General features: G+C 34.2%; 1 protein-coding gene across 2 annotated transcripts; it reads right to left on the bottom strand.

Moving 5' to 3' along the window:
- Positions 1-1,385: 1,385 nt before the first annotated feature.
- Positions 1,386-25,497, bottom strand: LOC128987378 (uncharacterized). Of its 2 annotated transcripts, XM_054408199.1 has the most exons (6): positions 24,896-25,494; positions 20,724-20,863; positions 14,821-15,028; positions 13,409-13,559; positions 10,250-10,829; positions 3,233-3,343 (listed from the first exon to the last, which is right to left on the bottom strand). In XM_054408199.1, exons 1-6 carry the CDS (start codon positions 24,998-25,000, stop codon positions 3,340-3,342), a joined length of 1,188 nt encoding a protein of 395 aa, XP_054264174.1. In that variant the 5' UTR covers positions 25,001-25,494; the 3' UTR covers positions 3,233-3,339. The 2 variants fall into 2 exon arrangements, with proteins under 2 accessions (XP_054264173.1, XP_054264174.1); XM_054408198.1 differs by lacking the exon at positions 10,250-10,829 and having other exon boundaries at positions 1,386-3,343; positions 24,896-25,497.
- Between the last annotated feature and the right edge of the window lie 280 nt (positions 25,498-25,777).

Below are 25,777 nucleotides of genomic sequence, written 5' to 3'. Positions count from 1 at the left end.
AGAATCTCAAACCTTCAGCTCTGAGCTCCCTACACAAAACAGCTCATTGCCCCTGCTACTTGAGCTAGCTAAGCTGAAGACCCCACAAGAACAAACAGAACAAACTTTGGCAGCAATTGAAAGTAAAATACTACAGCAAGAGAATGCCAAGAATACAATCTCTCCTAATGATACACTACCTACACCGTCCTTGTGAAAGCCTGAAAACCAATTAAAACAGCACAATAAGGAAAAAGCTAAGGGTAATGAATAGGAATATTTTTAGTGTGTCACTCCAGATAAAGAAAAGCAAAGAAATGGACAGAAAAAATACAAAAGCGAAAATTAAGTACTCTCCAGAGCAGCTTAAATTCTACTCCTCGTCCTAAGCCCACTCAATGAGCATACATAGAATCCCCTATCTATGATCTAGGATCCCTATCCTGTTATTAACAGACAGACATTTAAGGTACAAAAACGACCTCCCTGTGTCGTTAAAACACCGCAACCAGATGAATCACTTGAAGACTTTGAGAAAGAGCACATATGGGATCTCACACTAAAAGCTATCACAATGTCAACAACATAACCAGGTAACAGTGCAAGATTCCAACAAGACCCTAGACCATTTTTTAAGTGGGAAGAAATAAACAGACGACCAAACATAGAATCAACTTCCCTCCTGAATGTCACCAACCAAAACACAAACCCAGATCATAAACAAAGAAATCAGTGCAAAATCACAGCAACGCACCAAAACATTAACTGGTTGGCTCCAAAAATTAATAGACTTGTACAATTCTTACAAGAGAAAAAAACTAAACCATATAAATTGCAGAACACGGCCTGCCACAAGAAAAATACAACGAAGCAAAGGAAAGCTATCATTTCTGTTAGAGCGTAGGAATAATCTAAACATTTTAGAAGTAATTATCAGTGAAATATGTATATTTAGTGTTGATATCAATTTCACGCTCAGTAAGCAAGCCACATTAGGCATATGATGAACCAAGTCCTATTCATCCCAACAACAATCAATGACGAAAAGACTATAAGGTAAGAAGTTCACTGCTTCGGCTTAAAGGAATGTTTTACTTGCTGCTCCATCTAATAAGGAAATAAATTCATATTTAATGTCACTGTACTTTATCATGTCACTCATTTTAACAAATACTGTACATCTCTTTGACGTTATTAAAATGTAGAAACTAGTAACATGATTATTAAAGATTTGATTGATTGATTGATTTAATCAAATCAATTAGTTATAAAACAAAATTGAAAATCTAACATAACACTACTATTACTGTACTAATATTAATGTACATCAATTACTAATATCCTATTTTGAATTTTGTCATAACAATTCTTGGAGACTGAAACAGGTTAAAATAATCAATCCTCTGTTGAAGTTTTCAATCTTTTTTATTGTAAAATGTGTGATTTAATTGTTACACATATATACATACACACAGCAAATAACAAGAATTTGTAGATATTAGCCTAGACACCTATATTATTAATATTTTTACCTTTTTGGTAGCCTAAGGTGTCCAAAATTCTTATCTCCTGCGAGACGCGTTTCGCATTAATTACAATGCATCTTCAGTCGCTGTCACAGGTCTCAACATTGCCCACAGAAGTGGTTGTCACAGTTTATAAAACATACTAACACAACTGTACAGTTCACAAAACACATATGTATATACAGTTTTACAACCATATACTACGCTCGCTTGATGTACAGTACGTGTGTGACCATGGTTGTAAAACTGTATATACATGTGTTTTGTGAACTGTACAGTTGTGTTAGTATGTTTTATAAACTGTGACAACCACTTCTGTGGGCAATGTTGAGACCTGTGACAGCGACTGAAGATGCATTGTAATTAATGTGAAACGCGTCTCGCAGGAGATAAGAATTTTGGACACCTTAGGCTACCAAAAAGGTAAAAATATTAACAAGAATTTATTTTAATCCACTTAATTTTAAAGACAAGATTCTTTGCATTCCACTTCTACAGCAGCATGGAAAAAACTATAGACTAACCAACACAAGTAGACTTCTCATCCCATTGTAAATTTTGAAGCTCGTTTTTCATGTCTAGTTCATGTACGCCACACTGGGCGCTAGTGTCGACGAAATTTTGTTTCTATTATTTTAGGTTTAATTTATTGATTTGTGCTTTACTGTTTGGTTAAATAACTAGGGGACAATTTATTGTTTATGATTAGATCGTATTATTTGGTTAAACGAGGTTTTAAATGACTGTATTAACGGGAAACAAATTGTAAACAAAACACGACCTCTACATAAACCGTACAGAACTAACAATAAAATTGTCTTCAGCTGTTCCATTAGGATGAGAAATCTACTAAGAGAGTATGTTTTATCTTTGATAAAACTAAAAAAAATTTTGAAAATTGCATTCTTTACCCTTTACTACACAGACTGTATGCTCATAAACAAACATATTTTTAACTTAATTTCAATATTTTTGGATGAGAAGAATTTTACAAAATGCATATTATTCCTAAATGATCAGAGTTAAGTGAAAATCATAAAACACTATAAAAATATATGCATTTTCTGTACACACACTTCAATGGAATTTAAATCCCAACTCCAACTATTGTTTTCTAGATTGCCATTATTCCACTGTTGTTGCTCTGTACATCAACTTGTCTGAGGGAAAGCGGTACCAATCACCTTTCTTGGATATACTTAGAATCAAGTGATCATTTTCGATGTTGGCCTGTCTGTCACTGTATCTGATCATGTGTTCCCCTTTCACCTGCATCTTGACAGAGTACTCGGTGTTTGGCTTCAAGGTTATGTTTCTCCCATCAACAGCCAGAGGAATCTCAAACTTCTCTCCACACTTGACATGCTTACTGGAATGCAAGTTTATTGCAGGTTCATACCCTCGCCAGCTGGTCCACTCAGGTATTATTGTTGCTGAACAGCTCACTTCATATGTCTCATCTACAGGGACTGGTGTAGGATCCCATGATTCACACTCTAGTGGTAACAGCTCAATTGCATGTCTTTTGGTAGTCAGGGTAAAGTTGTAAACCCTACTAAGAGGTTCCCATGCCACATGTGGCATAATAATTTCTAGTTGATCAAAGACTGTCTTTGTTTTTGACATTGTCCTTGGTTTAGTCTCATTTGAAAACTGACCAAGAGTTAGAAGGGTTTCCTTTTTAGAATGACAACGACACAAATTGATGGTTTCGTCTGTCCCTAAAACCCCAGAACCAATCACTTCCATTTTGTCTTCCGGAGTCAATGAGTAAGGTCTCAACTGTTGAGTCAACTCTGAGAGTTGTTGGCGGACCAGCTGTCCATCTTCCGATTCAGCTGGGAAAAAACATTTTCCATATTAAAATATGATAGTTACAAGTTAAAAGAAAAATAATCGTCTTTATGATTATGTAGAATTTAATAAAAGCAGATTCTAAATCCAATTTCACTATTTACAGTAATATGTTGTAATATGGATACGCTAAGCAGCGCCACTAGTTTAATTATTATTAATGTTACCTTTTTTAGCGAATTTCCCTATAGGGAAGTAGCTATTACCGTAGGTCTCATGGTAAGACTTAGGCCCGGGACCGATTTACTTTTTCATTTTGATGTCCCCAGAGGCCAAAAACACCATTCGTTCAAATTTTTATATATGTATATATATATATATATATATATATATGTGTCCGTGAACACGATAACTTGAGTAATTTTTATCCGATTTTGATGAAATTTGGTTTGAAGGTGTAAGGCGGGATAAACTTGAATGAGTTCGCGATCCAGCATGATCGGACCATGGGAACAGGGTTTTATGGGGGGTTTTATGGGGTAAAAATTGGTTTTTCTCACTTTTGACCCTCAAAACACAAAATTTTCCAATTTTTCTCTAAACCTTCTTAAAGAGCTTAAAAAAACAAACAATTCAGTATATCAAAGTGTTTTTGTACGGTTATTGGTTACGGAGAAAACTAAAAAAATTTAAATTTAAAATTCCCATGTTATTCTTATGGAGAATATTGTAAAATGTTGTAGTTTGCTTCTTTATGGATATCTTTTGATCAAACTTGGCAAATATATTCATTTTATACTAGGCAATAATTATTTTACTTAAAACACACTATTTATTAGTTTCCTTGTAGCAGCAAACCTATGTAGCCTACTCGTTAAACCTAATGTTATTTAAATAGATCAATTGAAAATCAATTCAGCCAAATGGAAATTCGCCTAGACGGCAGGTTTGCTGCGGCGGGGGTATTCTTCTTACTTTTATTAAGTTTATAAATATCTTGCTTCTTGTTTTGCATATTTACTCAATTATTTTTGCGAATAACAAACAAGGTTGTGTTGCCATAGACACCAGATATCACCCAAAATCAGCTGGGGTAAGGTAAAACAAACATTATTTTTTCTATGTTATTACTTATAAAAGTAAACAACATGTGATTTTTCTACCTAGGGAATCAATTGAACTTTATAACAGTAGTGTCATTTCCATTTGGTATCCTTATATATAATTCTGTAAGACAAAATTTTTACCAGAAAATTGTGGACGTCTGGTAGGACGCAGAAAAGTGGGAGATATCTTAAATTAAAGGTCTTGACCCCAGGGACTCGGGAAAAATAGTAGAATTCCCATAAAGTAACCATAAAACGAGATATAACGTAAAATGTTCTCCATAAGAAAAGCATTAGAAGCCATTTACTGCTGATTTTTGTTTACTTCAATTACTTCAATACAGCTGATCGTGATTCATCATCAAGCCAGTATAAGCAATGATAACATTAATTTGGATTACTTTTTTGTCAGTCAATTCTGTAACGTACTATATAAAACCAGGGATAACGTTACCTGTAAAAATTAAGACTTTTTAGTTACGTTATGGAATGGGGAAATAAATAATTTTACTGTGAAACTTTTCAAATTTGTGTATTTTTAACGTTTAACATTAAATAACCACATTGACTAAATAATTAACGATTCAAGATTAAATGGAACACTTCTGCTTTGTTTTTATTTCAAAACATATGTTCTAGATTTATTCTACACTTTTCTTTCTTTTAAATTTGAGATTTATTGTAGTGTTTAATCAATACTTTGTATGAAGTGGAATAACCTCAATGGCTTTAGAAAATAACCTGGAAATAAAGATGGAATAGGTTCGTACAGGAAATATATATTTGTTAATTAAGTAAGTACTATGACAAGTTCAAATGGGAGGAAAAACAATATGCTTGGAGATTTTAAACAGGTAGGCCTACTGTCCGTTGCTCGCAAAAGAGTTAAGAATCAGCCAATGATTAGGCCTAATTTGATAGAATAGGCTATGTAACGTCAATCGCACCTTTAAGAGGAATACCACCACTTAAACTTTCACTAATTGTAGTTTTTTTATGTTGATCAGAAGAAATCTAGGGTTAAGTTTGGTCAATGGGATGCCTTTACTTTACACTAATAAACCCTAACAAAAGAAGTATAAACTTAGGATTATTTACTGGGTAGGAATGCTAATTTAGCAGGTTTGGCAAAGAACTAAGCTTACCTCAAAACACCTTTATTTGCCTTTTCTTATTTGACGAAGACAATTTCCAAAGTTCCAATCAGGGAGGTCTTTTTTATCACAATCAACCACAAGACCAAAGCTACCTTAATAAATCATCATTTATTCAAAAACAATTATATGTTTGCTGTCTCTATCAGAGTTAAAAGCTATGTATTTATTCAAATGATTTATTGAAAATAACATCATCAAAGGCAAACAAAGACAAAGAACAAACTGTTTTTTACACAAAAGATATGGCGTACAGGGATATCTATTCTGACACAGCGATAAATATATTTCTTAGTTTGTTTGAATATTGGAATACTGTAATTTGTTTTATTTTATTGAGCTTTTTAGGGACTTATGTCCCTACAAGCCACTAGTCTGGATTAATCTTGGAATTTGTAAATCAAGTTTACTTTTAAAAAATAGTTTTTAAAATATTTTATTTTATAATCTTTATAATTTTTTTTATCTGACTATCCAATTACCACTTTTTTGTAGACAATTTTACTGTGAAGAAAATGGCAAAAGAATTATAACCAAAGGTTTTCTTTTATAACAATTAAAGTAAAAGTCTACACATTTGGTAAATTTAATTGTTGACAGAAGGCACTGAGGGCAGCGCATTTATTCCTTCCCCAATGAGTTAATTACAGAACACGAGACTGTCACAAGAAAAATGCAATAAAGCAAAGGAAATCTATCATTCATGTTAGAGCGTAGGAACCCTCTTAGACATTATAAGGCATTATTGTGAATTATGTATATTTAGTGTTGACATCAATTTTAAGCTCAGTAAGAAAGCTCCCTACATTAGTAATATGATTAACCAAGTCATTTTCTTTCCAATGACAATCGTCTGTCAAAATCCATTAAGGAGAAACAAAAGCTGGTAGATTTAGCAAAAGATTATGGATTTTAAGATTAAAACAACTTCACTACTTAAAGGATTGTTTTACTTGCTGCTCCATCTACTAAGGAAATAAATTCATATTTAACGAGGTGTTAGCCCATCCTACGTACGGGAGTAGTCAGTTAAAACAGTGTATAAATCAGAACAGCTAGCTTACACGTATAAAGACAAATTTTATAGCAGCCTACAGTAGAAAGAGTAATTATCAATTGAGAAAGTGTATAGGCCTAGTCAACGATATCACCTTCCAATTCCATCGCATACCTGCCTCTTCCATAATCAATATCAACACAATACACTTACTCATACTATACACAATTTCCAGTAGGTCTGAATAGAAACTCCCTAAAATAAAACGAAAACATCCAATAAAATTCACAGGACACATAATTATAACGTTGATGTCCTGACATCATTAAACGAATCGTTCACACATATCCTTTATATTAATTTCACTGCATCAATTGGTAAATAAAATAAGTGTAAACAAAGAAAAGTAAAAACAACAACATATAGTTTGTTTTGGTAAACAAATGAGTCAAAAATAAAATAATATTCATTTGAACAAAAGAACTGGTCACATGTTGAAGGAATTTAAAACGTAAAACACGCTAGTAAAGCTAGTGACGTAATTAATTGTCTATGTTTATTATCCATTCCGTTATCAGTTCTAATATCCTTAATAATTAAACCACCCTCATTGAATCAATGTACACCGTAATTCCCCATATTAATTTATTTAAACTATAAAATATTCAGCGCCTCCAAACGTAACCACAACTAAACACACGCCAAACAACTTTTTAGATTTCATAAAAGGATGGTTAGTCTAATTGCAGTATCCTAGGTCAATGATGACGTTGTGCTCAATCTATGTTATTCATATCTGTATATCTTTGGATAAAACCCGTCTGGGTTGTGGTGGTAATTTAAAATTGTATTCCTGAGGATTCTTAATCTCTTTCTTTATGACATCAATATTTCATGGCCTAATCCAAACAAAGTTTAATCATTCAAAAACATTGATTGTAAACAAACCAAGATGAATTAAAACATGTAAAAAATGGATTTTCCTACCCTTTCCTAAAAAAGTTGAGCAGTATAATAATTTGCATATCCTTTTTTTAAGACTCGTGTACAGAGCCTCGACTTGTATACATTGATGGTGTTACTTTTCTCGGTGGTCTATTTATACTAATCTTACTTATTTCCTAAAAATCAATGACAAATCAGAGTAAATAAAATAACCTCATAGTTCTACAGAGGATTTATATTTAACCAGCTGTTAGTTAAAAGAAAATTATATTGCACTAAAACAAACCGAAGATTACAAAGATTTATTTAAAAAATCCTTTAAACATCCTAGTATTTTACCTATGTATATTTAAATAACCTGTCATCCTCTTATCGAAGGATTGAACGTATCAATGATTAGCATTACACATAGTATTAATTTAGTCAACCCTTAGTATGTCTTTTAATTTTATCCAAATGCTGAATTTGTGTTACAAACGCTGAATGTTTACAGCTGTTATGTTAAACAAATTATATTACACCAAAAGCTATTTTAGAATCTTAGCGTCGGCTGCTAGACTTTTCAAAAATTAAAACTAAATTTCTAAATAACTGGGACCCTAAACTAAAATTATGGCTTCGACATTCCCTAGTTCTCAAAATTATCTTTCTTTCAACACAAAAATCATGAAAATCCGTCAAGTGGTTGATTCAGAATCGTGAAATAAAAAAACCCTGTTTCATTTTAATATTATAGATGTTACTACTATATTACTGTACTGTATGTTACACATTTCAACAAATACTGTACACCTACTTGACATTACTGTATTCAAATGTACAGTAGACACTTTCAACATGATGATTAAAGATTGTATTGATTAAATGATTAATTTAATCAAATCAATTAGTTATCAGATAAAATTGAAAATCCAACATACGTTACATTAAATCACATATTGAATTTTGTTATAACGATTCTTCGAGGCTGAAACAGGTTAAAATAATCAATTCTTAGTTAAAGTTTTTGATCTTTTTTTTTTTAAATGTGTTATTTTAGGGTACACATATACATTCACACATGACAAATAACAAGAATCTATACTTATTTAATACGCAAGCAGATTTTTTGTGACAATTACTCCTCCGAAACTACTGAACCGATTGTCATGTTTTTGGTGTCATTGGAAAGAGCATAACGTGAAGTTGTGCAGGAAACTTTCTTTTTAGGGAAATAATGAGAGAGTGAGGCCCTGGAGCCCTTTAAAGTTTCGTATTTCTCCATAAGATTAACATTGGAAACAAAAATTGTTATGAAACTCCAGCTGTTGTCACAAATCACAAGTAAGAAGAAGAGCATAATGTTAATTGTAAACAGTCAATAAGTTTACTAATTTAACAGTTTGCTACAAACTTGCTGACTTGGTTGAAACTCGTTTTAAAATAACACCTGTAATACTTAGCAATTGCTCGAATTCGAGCAACAGGGACACTAGTTTATTTAAATTAACTTAAAGACAAGACTCTTTGCATTCCACTTCTACAGCAGCATGGATAAAACTTAAAAAATTGTTGGAAATTGCATTTTTGCCCTTTACTAAACAAACTGAATGCTCATAAACAAACATATTTTTAACTTAATTTCGATATATGTGATGTGGAAAGCGAATAGGGACCTCTTGTCGGGAATTTTCAATTTTGAGTTATATATATTTGAATTCTTATTAAATTCTGAATCGATTGGTGCAAGTCCCACGCATGTAAAGTTATAGGACTTTGAAATTTTGCTATGGAAAAGGGTCATTTTGAGAAAAACTGTTTTGAAAATTTCAAATACGCATAAAAACGGTGTTTTTTGTATTTAAGAGTAAGCTTAGAGTAAGGTATCAAAAGAAAGCTTATAATGTCCTCTTTGAAAGAAATGCAAATTTATTTCTTAACTCACAATAGTTTTCATTTTAATAATTGTTTTATTGAAGCATATCGTAAAAATCGCTTTCAGAAAAGGTACCTCTTGTCGGCCATATGTTATTTCGCCATAAGATAAGAAAAGGTCTCTTGTCGGGACCGCAAAATTTGTGAGATATTTTGTTCGTCGTGAACTGAACTTCGTTGTAGTTCTCTAAATTTCCACTAGAATGCAGGACAATTCATTTTTTGGACTAAAATCTGTTTAAAAAGGGAATATTAGAAATGGGACCTCTTGTCGTTATGGCGAAATAACATTGAGCGACAAGAGGTACCTTTACTCAGACCATGCAAAGGCTAACAAAATGATTTATTTAGACCTTTGCATCTTCAATTTGAGATTTTAACCGATACTGTCATGTTTGAGATTTTAACCGATACTGTCATGTTAAATGAGGTATAACAATCGATGAAAACCCGAAATTTGATATTTTTGACCCTAATTACTTATATCGGCCGTACTGAAAATTTTACATCTCTGACAAGAGGTCCCTTTTAGTTTTCCACATCACATATTTAAATTTGGATGAGAAGAATTTTACAAAATGCATATTATTCCTAAATGGTCAGAGTTAAGTGAAAATCATAAAACACTATAAAAATATTTGCATTTTCTGTACACACACTTCAATAGAATTTAAATCCCAAATCCTTAACCGGCCTATTCTAGAATGGCATTATTCCACTGTTGTTGCTCTGTACATCAACTTGTCTGAGGGAAAGCGGTAGCAGTAAATGCCTTTCTTGGATATACTTAGAACCAAGTGATTATTTTCGATGTTGGGCTCTTGTCTACTGTACCTCATCTTGTGATTCCCTTTCACCTCCATATTGACAGAGTACTGGGTGTTTGGCTTCAAGGTTATGTTTCTCCCATCAACAGCCAGAGGAATCACAAACTTCTTTCCATACTTGACATGCTTACTGAAATGCAAGTTTATCGCAGGTTCATGCACATCCAAGTTGGTCCACTCAGTTATTATTGTTGCTGAACAGCTCACTTCATATGTCTCAGGGACTCCTGGTGTAGGATCCCATGATTCACACTCTAGTGGTAACACCTCAATAGCATGCCCTTTGGTAGTCAGGGTAAAGTTGTAAATCCAACCGTATTCCCATCTCCTTTCTGGCATAATAATTTCTAGTTGATCAAGGACAGTCTTTGTTTTTATCATTGTCCTTGGTTTAGTCTCATTTGAAAACTGACTAAGAGTTAGAAGGGTTTCCTTTTTACAATTACACAAATTGATGGCTTCTTCTATGCCTAAAATCCCAGAACCAATCACTTCCAATTTGTCTTCCAGGGTCAGTGAGTAAGGTCTCAACTGTTGAGTCAACCCTGAGAGTTGTTGGCGGACCAGCTGTCCATCTTCCGACTCAGCTGAGGAAAACATTTTCCAGATTAAAATATGATGGTTATAAGTTACAAGAAAACCAATCAAGTTCTTGTTATATTTATTCTTTTCACAATTATATAGAATTTAATAAAATCAGTCTAAAACAATACGACCAATCCTATTCCACTATTTACGGTAATATATTGAACTGCTTAAGAGAGCAATGACGTAAGCTTATCCTAATGATTTCATGCATATTAAAAGTATTTAGATTGAATAACGTCAATATCAGAAACCTTAAATGAAGCTGAAAAACAGCCAATCAAAGAGAGACAATTAATTCAGAGCTGAACTAAAAATAATGTTCAAGATCAATACAAGGATAAAGATCAAGTAATTTTTAATCGAGAAAGGAAGTCAAAAGCCTTCAAAAAACAATCAAGAACCAAACAGAAAATACAATTAGGTACAGAAAATTTACCAAGCACAAATCATCTTAAAGTTTAAAAACTTAGAATCTGAAAACCTCAGTTCTGACATCCTTAGACAAAACAGCTCATTGTCCCTGCTACTTGAGCTAACTAAGCTGAAGACCCCACAAGAACAAATAGAACACACTTTGGCAGCAATTGAATGTCAACAACGTAACCAGGTAACGGTGCAAGATTCAAACAAGACCCTAAACCATTTTGTAGGTGGGAACAAACAAACAGACCATAAATCATAGAATCAACTTCCCCCCTGAATGACACCAACCAAAACACAAAGCCCCATTATATACAAAGAAATCAATGTAAAATCACAATAGCGCACCAAAACATTAACTACTTGGCTCCAAAAATTGATAGACTTGTACATTTCTTACATGAGAAAAACCAGATGATATTAACCTATTGGCATCAACTTACAAGCGTTACTTATACGGCCGCTGCAGTCCCGACGGCTGACTTACGACTGCCGCTTGTGTCACGGCTACACAGCGCCACTAGTTTAGTTATTATAATTATTATCATTTTCCCCCTTTTTGTTTCTTCTTACTTTTATTAAGTTTATAGATATCTCGCTTCTTGTTTTGCAATCTTACTCATTTATTTTTGCGAATAACAAACAAGATTGTGTTGCCATGGAAACCAGATATCACCCAAAATCATCTGTGGTAAGGTAAAACAAACATTATTTTAAAACATTTTTATTAACTCGCTTTCTTGTCCGGTACAAATTTTTGCAATCGATTTTATACTAACTTCCCGATGAGCTAGAGACTTGAAACTTGAAACATAGCTCACAAGACAATGCAATATTATATAATTTAATTTTCATATTTCAAGCATTTCAAAGTAAAGAAAACATCTGATTACAGATAATAATGTTTTGGTTATGTATTAACAGGCCATATAAAATAGATTTAACATATTTACACATTAAAGACTAAAAATTAGAAAATAATTTATAAATAAAAATACTTTAAAAAAATGCTAAGTTTTTAAACAAGTATAAAATCTATATATATAAAATCTATATAAAATCCAATGTATGTATGTTTGTTTGTTTGTCATTTATGGACTCCGAAACCGCTCGACAGATTGTAATGAAACTCAAGCATTATTAAGCATTATTCAAGGATGGTTTGTGTGAAGTTTGGTGCAGATCCATCAAAAGGGCTCCGCCCCAGTGGCTCTGGAGTTTCCCATGTTAACCTTATGAGTACTCATATTTAAATAGAATTAAATAATCTTAATTCTAAGCTGGTTCAACTAAACAATTTGATTCTGTGATGTTCAATAGCATTCTGGAGGCGAGTTAGCGTAGCGAACGAGCTAACCTGAAGGCAAGTGAGCACAGCGAACGAGCTTCAACCAGGATGTGATTGAGCCATGCGAACGAGCTCATCTTGAAAATGAAGGAGCATTTAACATAAAACCACATTAGGACAGGACGACGTCTGTCGGGCCAGCTAGTAATTTATAAATATGTTGAAAGAATAAATACTTGTAAGATTTAAAACGAAAAACGTGGGACTCGTTCAAATAAATGTGGGTTTATACCAAGTTTCATCAAAATCCGATCATTTTTGCTCGTGTTATCGTGCTAACAGACACACACACACACAAATATATATATATATAAATTTGAACGGATGGTGTTTTTGGCTTCTAGAGACCTCAAACGAAAAATTAAATCGGTCCCGGGTCCAGGTTTTACCATGAGTACTACGGTAATAGCTTATTCCCTATATGGGAAATTCGCTAAAATGTTTATGTAAAAAATACAAAAAGACAGATATCACGTTACCAAAGCGATTTTGGAAAGTTTTATTCTTGGTTTTTGTTTATTTTGACCAAAGAATTCACAACGCTAATTATGTTCCCATCTTTTCTTTAAACACTGTATATTTTTACAGTAATAGTTGGCTTATGTGCAAACCAAACATAAGGTCTTTGGTCATTGTTTTATGTACTGTACAAATCTCCAAAATTGTAAAGTAGTAAGATATGGAAATAAATTCACTTCTTGATAAATCGTTTGAACAAAGCTACACAGATCATCTTCCTCCAATCTAAACTCACCTTGCACTCAAATTCAACTTAGGTGTGCAAAAAAAGTTTTAAATCTAAATTCTTACCTCTGTGTTTTCCCCATTTAATTGCTGCTCTCCACAATTCTATTTCAGGAACTGCAAGTTCATCCTGTTCCAAAATCTTGAGGAAACCGTCAGAATTCATTGACAAAAACTCTGGGCTTGCTAACACTTGATCCGTCTCGAATTTCAAAATCTGTTAATGAACAAACAGTACATTAGTTAAAAAAATTATATTTATGACATTGTACGAACAAGATCAATATCACATTGTTGTTCCTATTTTTTTAAGTGGTTGATAAAATAAAATGAACTGCTTTAGCTCTGATTAAAAACTTCTGTGCCAATGTTGGCAGATCTGGTCTGCATTAGAAGGCTGAAAGAGATATCCCTCCTGCATTAACGAGTGGTTAGACAGTTATGTACTTTAGTTTGGTTTTAACGTGAGTTTTCCTGTTTGTCTCATTGCATAGAACATTGTGACAAATAAGCTTGTAAATAGTGATGTATCAATGCCAAAATTTATCAATTTGTGATTCCGATACCACTATTTTCAAATTTTACCCAACTGTCAATATGGATTGGTTATACTACATCAACCCCTGTCTTTATTTACTTACACACGGTAATTTTGGAGTGATGGGGTGTTTTAAAGTAATGTTTTGTAAAGCAGCAATAGAAAATTATAACTAACCCATTCACATGTAGGACGAAGCCCTTCTAAACACACTATATATATTACCTCATCAAAGATTAAATCAAATTTTGGAAAATATTATCAAAGTGAAATTTTAGGATAAAGAGAGGAATGACAGTTTGAGATTTTTGGTCAGACCGAGGTAATAATGTGATCACGACAACATCATCGTCAGCAAAACGTGCACATCTCCAGCGGTCGAGTAGACATCATCATCGTCTCCTGCGGCCATGAGAACGTCATCCACAATTGCGGAAAAAGTGTGATTTTTCGGTCACTGATCTTTGCAGACATCTGAGGTATCGAAATTGAGTTTACGATAGGTTCTCGATGTCCGTTTACCAACACCAATGTCCGAGAATCGACATATTCCTACTTTTAAGTAATCAAATGTGGGCCGCTGTTGATAACTCAACATGTGGGGAGGTTGCATAGAAGGTCAAATGTACGGAACAAGAAAGAGGCCGTCCAAGGGGAAGATGGCTGCAGGATGTTGAGGAGGATTTGAGAATTCTGAAAAGTGGGAATTGGAAACAGAAAGCAAGAAATAGAGAAGATTGGAGACAAATTGTGATGGATGCCAAGGCTCATCGTGGGCTGTACTGGTAGCGCCAGAGGGTAAGGTAAGGTAAGGGAGAAGTTGCCTTAACCTGCAAATGAACAAAAAGCTCCGTTGCGCCTAATGCGACACGTGTTTTTCTGTTTCAGGTGTATACCTACTTCAAGGCTAGTTTCTATGTACAAAAACACTCAAACTAACCTTGGTAATGGCAGAGTCCAACTCCAGATGAGTGTAACAGGCAGGGTTGTTCATCAAGGAACAAATGTTGTCTTTGTTCAAAAGTGTCATCAGTCTAGCAGCGAGGCTGTCTTTCAAAGGTTTCATTAAATACTTCTCCGCAACATACAGTAAATCGTCTGCCTCATCAAAAGCCATTGTAGCAGTAGTGTCATAGCCATAAACATATCTGAAACAGGTTAAAATTGTGTTACTTCTGATATTAGCAGTTCACAAAAATAGCAGTGTATTAGTCCATAATAACGATAGGAAATTAAAAGATTTAAAACATTGTTGGTTACTTATAGTTCAGTCAATCTATCTATATAATACGCTAAGCCGATTTTTGTAAACAGAACTCCTCCCTCATTTTTGGACCGATTTTGACGATTAAAGTGTCAAATGAATGGCCCTGATCTGTAGTTTTGCAAAGTCTTTTTCGTTTTTTGAAATCTTTATTAGTTTGGGCAGGATCTTCCATCAAAGTTGGATTTTCTCCCATAAGATTAACATGGGGGGATCTAAATATTTAATTGGAAACTTTGTCTCCATTAATTTGAGAGAACGACTGGGTGTAGAAACTTGGTAGAGGTGTCCAAAGAAAGGTCTTGGTCTCTAGATGAGTTACCAAAAGAAAAACTAAGTGAATCCCGTTAGGGCTCTGCCCCAGAAGCCCTCAAAAGATCCCTCCACAGATTTGTTTACATTTTGTCCATGTGGATAATACTTTTTAATGAAACAGCTGTTAATTTTTGAATTGTATTTTAAACAACACACATTTATTGGGAGTTAATGAATTGTCCAAAAGAAGTATTTGCAATTTTATTTTCTGATTTTAAAATTGATTTTCTTCTGTCATGTCATATTTTGCAATATAACGTTCCATTACGAAATCAGTGGAAAATCCTTTTATCACAGTAACTCTTATTTAACAATAATTATTTCTTACTGAACTATCTTATATCTGTTGTACGGGTTGGTGTCTGCCTTTTTCACCACTTTTGGCTATATTTTATTAAATTATTCTAGACTGATCATCAGAGGTTCGTGAGATTATTGTCATACATGTTTTCAATCATTGGAAAAATCTTCGATTGTGTAATACAATACAAAATAATACAAGTGCAGAAGTGTCTTTTAGCTTTAACATTAACCCCACAACCGATTTCTCAAAACTATACTAGAGGGTAATTCATTGGCACAGAAGTACGATATGAACTGATGCGACGTGACGAAGGAAAAATCAAACTTACACTGTGACGGATGGACCTCCCTTTCAAGTTAGAATGTGTCTCCTCAATAAGCAGATATTTTCTCTCAAATAAAATCATAGATTAATCTTTATTACACTGATGAAATCGGGGAAGTTTTTAACTAATAAAAAAGATCCACCAATACGGTTTTAATACTATTTAAAGGTTCTTCCAAAGTATGGGAAATATCTTATTCGTTGAATGATCAACCATATTTGGTAACTAACGCAATTAATATCATTATTGTCACTTCATTATTCATTATCATATATATTATTATATATTATCATATATATTATTATTGTTCATTATAATTATTTACACTTATTACCCTTTAAACAATGCTAAATGCTCAAAATATGTATAATTTCACTCAATTTATTGCAGTTAGATGAATTAGCGTAAGCCTTGAAAGTATCCGTCGATTTCGACGGGTTTCACCTAGTACATATAAATTAATGACCCAACCTCCAAAAAAATCCAAAAGTTTTAAACCTTGCACACTTATTCTAGATACCTAGGGAAGATTATACCAAAAGTCCCCATAAATATGATGCGAGCTCTAGTGCCAATCAGCGAAAACAGGGGCCTCCATTTTATTTTTTTTGCTAAAATCTTGGAAACAATTTGTCTGAGCTAAAAGTGACCTTATACTAAATGAAAGATTATTAAATTTCCAACAAAAATTATCTTTACACTTTCATTTCATTCCTAATGGTTACCGAGTTATAGGGCGCTAAAATACGGCGTTTTTCTCAAACTGTCTGTACTTAAGCTCAAGCACCATTGTTCGCACCCCTACAGTTAGAGAAAAAAACACATTATTTTAAAGCCTTATAAATCGATTACCATAGAAAATAAAATAAAAGTGTAAAAATCATTTTTGTTGGAAATTTAATAATTTTTCATTTAGTATATGGTCACTTTTAACTCCGACCAACAGTTCTCGAGATTTTAGCCATACACAAATAATTAACTTTGGCCTATGGGCATGATATAGTTTTTAATAAAGGTTTGAAGGAAAGTACCGAACTGTGACCAGACTAGGGGGCGGAAAATTATGGTAGGTACTTTCCTGTTAAAGGGAACATTCATTATTATCGATGATTTTTGTCTCGATATATCGATATTAACAAATTGAAACATATCAGCTGACAACTACGATAAATATTGTTCAGTATCAACAAACAATAATGAAATGAAACTGTTCAAAAACTTGCCGTGTAACATTCCATGTTTAACTTGCCTTTTCTGTTATCAAAAGGAATTTTTAAATAGTACAGCAAGTTTGGTTGGTTATGTTAGGTTAGCTTAGAACAGTTTCAATTCTTAATCCATATAATAGACTATTTTAACCTAAACAAGATCAGTTGTCAATATGTAATGGATCGGTAAACAAAAATATCGATATAGGCCTTATCGAAAAAATCATCGATAATAATGAATGTTCCCTTTAACAGGAAAGTACGAAAATTATTTGGGCGTAGGGGCGCAAAAATGCTAAATCTGGCTCTGTTAACCAGGTTAAAAATTAATGTAATTTTAAATTTATTTACGCCATACTACACTGTTTTAACGAACTTCCCACGCAAGTATTTAGTCCAGAAAACAGCTGTTTGCCGCCAGCTTAATCAAATGGGGTTTCATTGCGTACTACTGTTATGCAATGAGTTTTACCGGACACCAATCAGCTGATTATACTGTATTTTGTTGGCAATGAGTGGTTGTAGACAAAAACATAACCTCGCTTAGAGGTTATGACTAGTGATTTTTAGTCCTTTAATTGGTGGTAGTCAGGGGTGCCCACAGGGGGGTTTGATGTCGCAAAATGCGACATCAGAAATTTATTTGGGGGGGATTTTATGATTTTGGGGGGGATTCAAGCCAGTGGTTGGTTAAAAGCACATAAAAGATTAATCAGATAATTTTTACGACCTCCTTAATTTATTACTGGGGTAATTATGCAATCAAAATCCCGTTTGACATTTTATCTTGATTAATAAATCATTTTATAATTGCTATAAAATATATAGATACTTTTTTGTGGATTTCTACTTTCTGACTCGTATCATGTTTGACAGTGAGAACAACTCCATGCCAACTGCTGTCAAAGGATTATGGTTGGCTTATTAAATTGTATCTGCAATTTGAGTTTGTTTTACCTTTAATTATGAACTCATTCTCAAATAGTCTCATTGCCTTGAGGACCTATTGATGGTTTTTAGGTTTGTTTATTATAATAATACTTCATTCATAAAAAAACAGTATTATGATAATGATAGGCTAATCATTTTGCTATTTTTATTTTTACAACATGAACAACAACATGAAAGCTTGTGATAATATTTTCGCTCTCCCAAATAATTATGCCTGGGTCATTTATTCATTGGAAGAAATTGACATACAGTACTGTGACAATTTAATTAAGGTTTTTGATAGGCTATGTGTTTACGTTAACTTCAAGAATCGAAACACGTGATTCTGGATTAATTAGATTGTATTTGTTATTGTCTTTTATTGAATCTAGAAAGAGCTTCAAACAAATTTTACTAGTCTTAGAATAGATATATAATTATTTTTTACGCCACACTACACTATTTTGACGAACTTCCCATGCAAGGATTTAGTCCAGAAAACAGCTGTTTGTCGCCAGCTTAATCAAATGGGGTTTCATACAGTACTACTGTACTGTAATGAGTTTTGCCGGACACCAATCAGCTGATTATACTGTATTTGGGTAGCAATGAGTGGTTATAACAAAAACATAACCTCTCTTAGAGGTTATGACGACTAGTGATTTTTAGTCCTTTAGTTGGTGGAAATATAAAAGGATTTGAACGGATTTAGTAGTATGGCGTAAACTATCGTACGTCACTCGTCCAAAATGTGTTGGCCGGACTCGTATAAAAAAACCACTACTCGACTTCGTATCGCACGGGATTCAGGACTAGTAACGTAATATACTATTTTACCACACTATGATGTTTTTAACTGTTTTACATAGGGAGATACATTAATTGGTGGCTGAAAGTTACGTTTTGCAGGCCATGCCAGCTGTCATCGTCATTCGGGGATCGAGCAGGTTTTTACATCCCTAGGGCCGCAAAATCAGCTGCCCGCTTACTTTCTTTAAACATGAATGCATATTAAATACACAATCAGTATCCATAGCATTGCAATAGAGTTGTTTTATTGTCACCGCTGCCTAGCAACTATTTATTATTATTTTTGCTGATTCCTCAAATTATTTATCCACATGACCTTAAAGTTGTAGTTGTGTTGACTATATCAGTGTGCTGTGCATTATCATTGAGGTGAATTAGTGGTAATAGGGTATAGTGTGGTGAATAATATCGTACCACGGACTGAAATGGTTTTGCAGTTCACGATCGTTTTAAGTCCTCGATTTCGTATCGAACTTAAAAACTATCTCGAACCAGCAAAACCTCATTTTTGGCCCTAGGCACGAAATATATTATTAAGTTTAGGCCTAGTAATATTTTTGAGACTGAAAATTTTACACTTATTTAAAAAGGAACAAACTCTGAAGTGGATTAAAGGGCAATTTAGAAAATATCTCAAACTTTTTGACATAACTTTAAGTACTTTCTCCCCTACAATTTAACATGGTAAAAGAATTGTTTATGTAAAAACACTGATCCCAAAAAAGTGGTTTCGAAGTGTTGTGTTTCTCTGTCTGTATGTGTGTATGTATGGTACAGAGCTACAGACCACGCCTGTGGTCCGAGTCCGATTTTGATGAAATTTGGTATTTTAGGTACCTACCAATCCATGGTCTCTCCAGATGTTTTTTTTTCATTTTGGATTTTTAATAGTGATATTCCATGAAATAATGGATGAATAAAATTTTCTCAGAATTGGCCCGAACGATTTTGATAAAAAATTAACATGTTATACTTTTTGACTATGACAAAAATTTTATAAACCCTCTATGCCGTAAAAATTATGGTTCAAAAGTTATTGCAGCTTTTGTGATTTTCCCTTTTAAAACCTATTAATTCATGGAAAATCGGATTAAAAAAAAACTACATGGCCAATTTTGGTTCAAATTGTGTGCATGTTAAAAATCCAGCTCATTTAAATTAAAACTAAACTAACAAATAGTTTGCTACTAGAGTTTTAAAGCAAAATTGTGCATTTAAATTGGTTCAAAAGTTTGATTCAAACGCTTTTAAATTCCCATAAATTTAAAGTGTCGGGGGCACCCCTTCCCTCCCCGCATTATAAACATAACTATGGGTTAGCCCCCAGACCTTCCGGCATGGGTTAAACAACAAATTTGGGGGGGATTCTGCGACGTGAGCTTTGAGGGGGATGGGCACCCCTGGTGGTAGTATATAAGGATTTGTAGAGATTTAGTTGTATGGCGTAAACTATCGTACGTAACTCGTCCAAAATGTGTTTACCAGACTCGTATGGTAATCCCGTACTCGACTTCGTCTCGCACAGGAACGACCACACTCGTCCGGTAAACACTTATTTTCAGGACTAGTAACGTAATATACTATTTTGTCTGTCCTGTCATATTTTTCAAGAATTGACTATGTGTACAATAAATTAAAATCTTTGTCAACAAGCCATCCCCTTGTATCAATAACACAATGAACTCACTTCAACATTCCTTTGAAGGTGTCAGGATGGATGTCTATGACAGGAACATCTTTCTTCTCTGCCAATCCACTGTCTTCTAACTCCAGTCTGAAAACTTCGCTGTGAGCCATCAACATCAACTTGACAGCTCCAATCCTTTCCTTAAAGAGATAAATTGGAAATTGGTAATGTGCAATTAATTAACAATAAACTGTTTAAGATTAACATTTATGAGAGTAAATAATTTAACAATGGTTTAATATGTTCCTAAACAGTTTCAATGACTTGAGGGTTAAAAAAATTATAGTTTGACGAATTATAATATACATACCAAAATTACTTCTATTATACCTACGTATTAGAATAAATAGTCAAAACAAGTAACTTCGAGCCTTGTTTATCGTCAACAGATTATAACATACTTTAACGTCATTTTCTTTTTCTCAGGTTGGCATAAGCTTTAAACCTGAGATTTAAGCTATACCACATCTGAGTGCCAGCTCTGTGCCTAGACTAGACTGTTGCAGAAACATCATTAATGAGCCTTTTAGGCTCTCTAGCAAAACAACCAAAGAAGTTCCGCTAATCGGAAACTTTGAAAAGAACTATCCTGACAAATTCTGTTGTGGCAGGAAATGTTTTTGGTAAAATCTGTGTTAAGCTTAGGCTATTTGTTTCATTTTTACATAAACTTAGTTCGACACCAACTAAGTTAGGCCCACTTAATTGAGATTATATTTCACAGATCAAGCAAAGTTTAAAAAAGTTGGGAGGGAGAGGTCAACCTGCACTGGGGTCGAACTTACTTATGGGCGGACAGGGCGAGCGCCCGTGGCCTCCATCGCACAGTACTTTTTTTTTACTTAAAAAAATAATTAGGCGCTTACCGAATGGCCTCTTTCGTTTTGCATACCTAGTTGAAAATTAAGATTGTAGGAAACTATTACGAAGATTGTCACGAGTATTGAGATAGTGGTGGATGTTGCCGCTATCATGTAAGACACTTACAAACATTACTGCAATTACGGTGTTTCCGCTATCACGGAGAATCATCACGAATTAAGCCACGATCCCAAAAAATAGTCACAGGATTTAAACGAATCGCTGGAGACAATCGTGGGTTTTGTCGCGATCGTGTGAAATCATCAAAGGCGTTGTCCCGATTGCCACGGTTGTGTAAAATATAGGGGTTCACATGGTCGCATTGAAAATATCAAATAAACGGTTTGAATCATCACGGTTTGTTTTGGGGTGATTTTTATATAAGAGCACCAGCACAGATATCCAAAATCTCGAGAAATCATCGCGGATGTTGCTGCGATCAGGGAAAGCATTACGGTTGTTGCCGCAAGTGTTATAGAATAAAGTAAAGCGTTCAGTTGTTGCATTCTCACTTATTTACAGTACCGGTACCATAATTAATGTTAGTTATTTCTACATGTCTTTAACCTGTATTGCCACAGATTAAAGAAGTTCTATAGTATCCCTTGTATTACAGTAGACTCCCTCTAGTTCCGCTACCTCGGGACTACAATACGGCCGGACTAACCGGACGTAGTAGAACCTCAATTATCCGGGGTAATGGGGGGGGGGAGACCACGGATAACTGAAAACCACGGTAAATCCAACATGACATAAGCATACATTACATACCCATAAAACACCTAACTGTATAAAATGGACGATAATATGATAATTAATTTGCATTTTACGTAATCCAAATACAAATAATAGTATTGCCCAATCATAATATCTTAGTCATTAACCTTGGTTCAGTAATAAAAACTGTAACGTTTAAAATCAATCTTACTCAAGCAAAACAAAAATTGCACAACAATGTGTAGGCCTTCGTACAGCAATTAATCACGGAAAGAACAGAACAATAAAAGGTCTAGTACTGCAAGCTACTGCTACTGCATGAATTGTTTACTTCTATAGCCGGTAAAAAACTATAGCCGTTGTTATTAAACTAAACATTTGAGTTGAATCCTGTTGAAGGTCATTCGCCCGTGACGATATGACGTGTCCCCCTGAGACCGGGCCGGACCACCTGGCAGCCGATCCAACTGAAGCCGAACTAAAGAAAGTCTACTGTACAATAAAAAAAATATGTAATAATCCTGATAGGCCTTGTGCTATTTTATGCTTATTTTTACTGAATTTTTGAATTATAGGTTGCAAATGATACAATCAGTCTTTAGTATCCAAAAGTCAATGGTTCTTTATGTATAGATAAAACATACCCCCACTTACAACAGATTTATCATCCTTATGTAACAGCTGAAGCCAATTTTATTGTGAGTTCTGTCCACAAAGCATAGAATAAATATAGAGTCGCCACTCCCATAACTACAGCTATACCAGTTAGTAAAACCCATTTCCGCCATCTTGGTAAGAGAGTCGGGCTCAGAACTTTGAAAACAAGGCGTCATTACCACTGTGTTATTCTATACTACTTAATGAATTAGATGAAGCTACTGCTCCGAGGGTACCTGCATATAGAACTCCCCCCTTCGATATTGACCTATGACTCTGCCCCGCGGGCTTTCAAAGTTCTGAGGTGAGAGTTTTAAAAGTAAATAGGTATTGATTGGTGGTTTCCATGGTAACAATATAATGGTTTAAATATAAATGCAGACAGGGTGGGCCGGCCGCCACCTTGGTACGAGAAGCCTTCTTCACTCCAGACGGCAAGTGTCGCCTCTATATTTATCCTATGCTCTGTGGTTCTGTCCAGTGCAGGAATTTGCAAGATAGGCCTTTCTGCTTATGTGGTATTTGGAATGTTAATAAATACAGTTATGCCTACAACAAACTATAAATTCTTAACTTGTATAGAAAATAGTTTGCCAGTTCAAATATTTTATAAATTTGCTTTAAGTTTAACAATTTGTTTATAAACTTGCCAAGAGGCTGCCTTTTTATTTAAAGTAATTGAAAGACTATTCTGGTATCAATTTGAAGAAGACGTTGTGGGAGGAGGGAGTTACAAAAGATTTCAACCCTCTAACTTAATCCTCTTCTTTCTTCCCGCGCGAAATCTAAATAACAGAGTATATAAGTTACTATTGTTGTGTCATTTACCATACTGTATTGTCCAATTTCATCCACCACAAAATCTAATGCGCAGACTCACCAGCGCTGTGTTCATGAAAATACGTTTACATACATCACTAATAATAACAACCCTTTTATTTTTAATTGCCATTCCACAAATTCAATAATTTACTTTTTTCTATTTGACAGCAACTTAGCAGACGCACAGGTAGCACTGCCTATGTCTGCTAGTTCCATTTGTCTATTGTTGAATATTTTGGCTCATTAAAACTTGTATGTATTTTACTATTTTTAGTGTCATAAGTCTCTGTTAAGTATATTTGATTTTATAATCACTGTTTGTAGCCAATGTTTTTTGGAATAAACTATTCATTCATTCATTCATCTTGAACAGTCGCCTGTGTGCACACTGCTGCGCAACTGTCGCAAGACTTCATTTTTTTTTATTTTTTTTTTTTATTTTACATACCAACGGACAACTCCATTTTTACATTAATACAACACAACAAGATGGAAACAATATTCATAACAATAATATAGCATTCGCTCTGGCCTTATAAAAATACATACATTTGATAATAAGAATTCTGCCTATGATTCAACAAGAATAAATAACATTTACAATGAATAACATTAACAATAAATAACACTTACAATAAATAACATTTACAATAAATACTTATACAAATAACTTCAGTCAGAGTCTCTGTAAATTGCGCAACAGTCCCGCTATTAATTGGCAACTGTTGATAGACCCAAAATCGCTTGTGTGCGCCTGGCCTAATGTCTTAATGAGCCTACTAGGCCTATTGTAGGCTAACAAGTTACGTCTAGGACTATTCTGTAAAATGTATTTATTGTTAAATCACATTCTATAGGCTTAGGCCTACTGTTGGTAATCCACAGAGCTGACACCTAAAAAATTAACATATCGGACATGTTATTTGTTATTTGTAAAGTCTAGCCTGACTGAAGCCATTATGACAATTGTCAATACATTTGTTGTAACGTCCAATGACAAATCAATAATTTCTGATTCTGATTCTAGGCCTAGGCCTAGGGCCTAATTCCTAAGAGAAAAAAACCCCAAAAGTACTGGTGGAGCGAGATAGGTAAATCAAGTAAAGAACACTTACTGGTTTTTCCTGGCCTTCTTTCCCGAATGCAAAATAACAGTCGAATTTGGGTTTGGATGAAAACAAAAAGTGAATAAATTTTGGAGCAAGTTGATCTGTTTCCATTTTAAAGCGCCTAAGTTTAACTTACAATTTAATTTTAAAAAAATTAGTTCAATAACGTCTAAGTCGGAAGGGATTTGACTTCATTTTACTATTGCGTATGAGTTTTTAATTGTAATGTAATTTGCAATAAAAAGGCGTGGCTGAAAACTGAAATATTATCAAAATAATAATCATGAATCGCTTCACTGTTCACTCAACTCGCAACTGGCTGTCTCCCTCCGTCTCGCTGTCCGTCTATCAGGGGACGATGTCGAAGTTGGTGCCGTGTTTCCCCCGGACGTGCTTGAGGCGGACAGTGCGTGAGGCGGACAAAACTGGTTCGGGTGGGTAATTGAGCGGACGTCTCCCTGCATCTACCCGGCTCGCGGGGAATATCCCCGTTACCGAATCGTCCGAGGAATTATCGCGTTTTGCCTCCCAGTGCCCAGTTCTTTCAACCACACCTAAACTACCTACTCTGATTTTGTAGGTTAATAGCTAAGAGACTATGTTTTATCTATAATTTCTAATAACCCAATTGCAGTACCTAACACGCAGACCTAGTCATCTCTGGTTACTCCCCGTGGACGTCCAAATTTTTAATGTTAACATTTTAGAAGGGTTAGACAAATCTTTAAACTCTAAAATGCTGTGGAATCTTCAATTTAAATTTAAGACGTGAATAGGTCTATGTGTTAATTTAGGATTTGTTGATTTATATGTTCAGGATTTGGCGTTACCGTACTCATCTAAAATGTCGACACGTTTAACACGTGCCGCGGTCATTGCCACGGACCG

The sequence above is a fragment of the Macrosteles quadrilineatus genome, unplaced genomic scaffold, assembly GCF_028750875.1.
Source record: "Macrosteles quadrilineatus isolate MER2022 unplaced genomic scaffold, UCM_ALF_1.0 Scaffold_2__2_contigs__length_208266976, whole genome shotgun sequence".
In the NCBI taxonomy this organism is placed as follows: Eukaryota; Metazoa; Arthropoda; class Insecta; order Hemiptera; family Cicadellidae; genus Macrosteles; species Macrosteles quadrilineatus.
The sequence above is the reverse complement of the archived record's forward strand: the minus strand, read 5'-3'. Positions and strand labels throughout refer to the sequence as shown.

Coding starts and splice junctions, on each gene's coding strand:
- LOC128987378 (XM_054408198.1), bottom strand. CDS start 25,000: ATGGAAACAGATCAACTTGCTCCAAAATTTATTCACTTTTTGTTTTCA. Junction 15,029..20,723: donor ACCTTCAAAGGAATGTTGAA/GTGAGTTCATTG, acceptor AACCTGTTTCAG/ATATGTTTATGGCTATGACA. Junction 3,344..13,408: donor TAAATGGGGAAAACACAGAG/GTAAGAATTTAG, acceptor GTTTTTTCCCAG/CTGAATCGGAAGATGGACAG.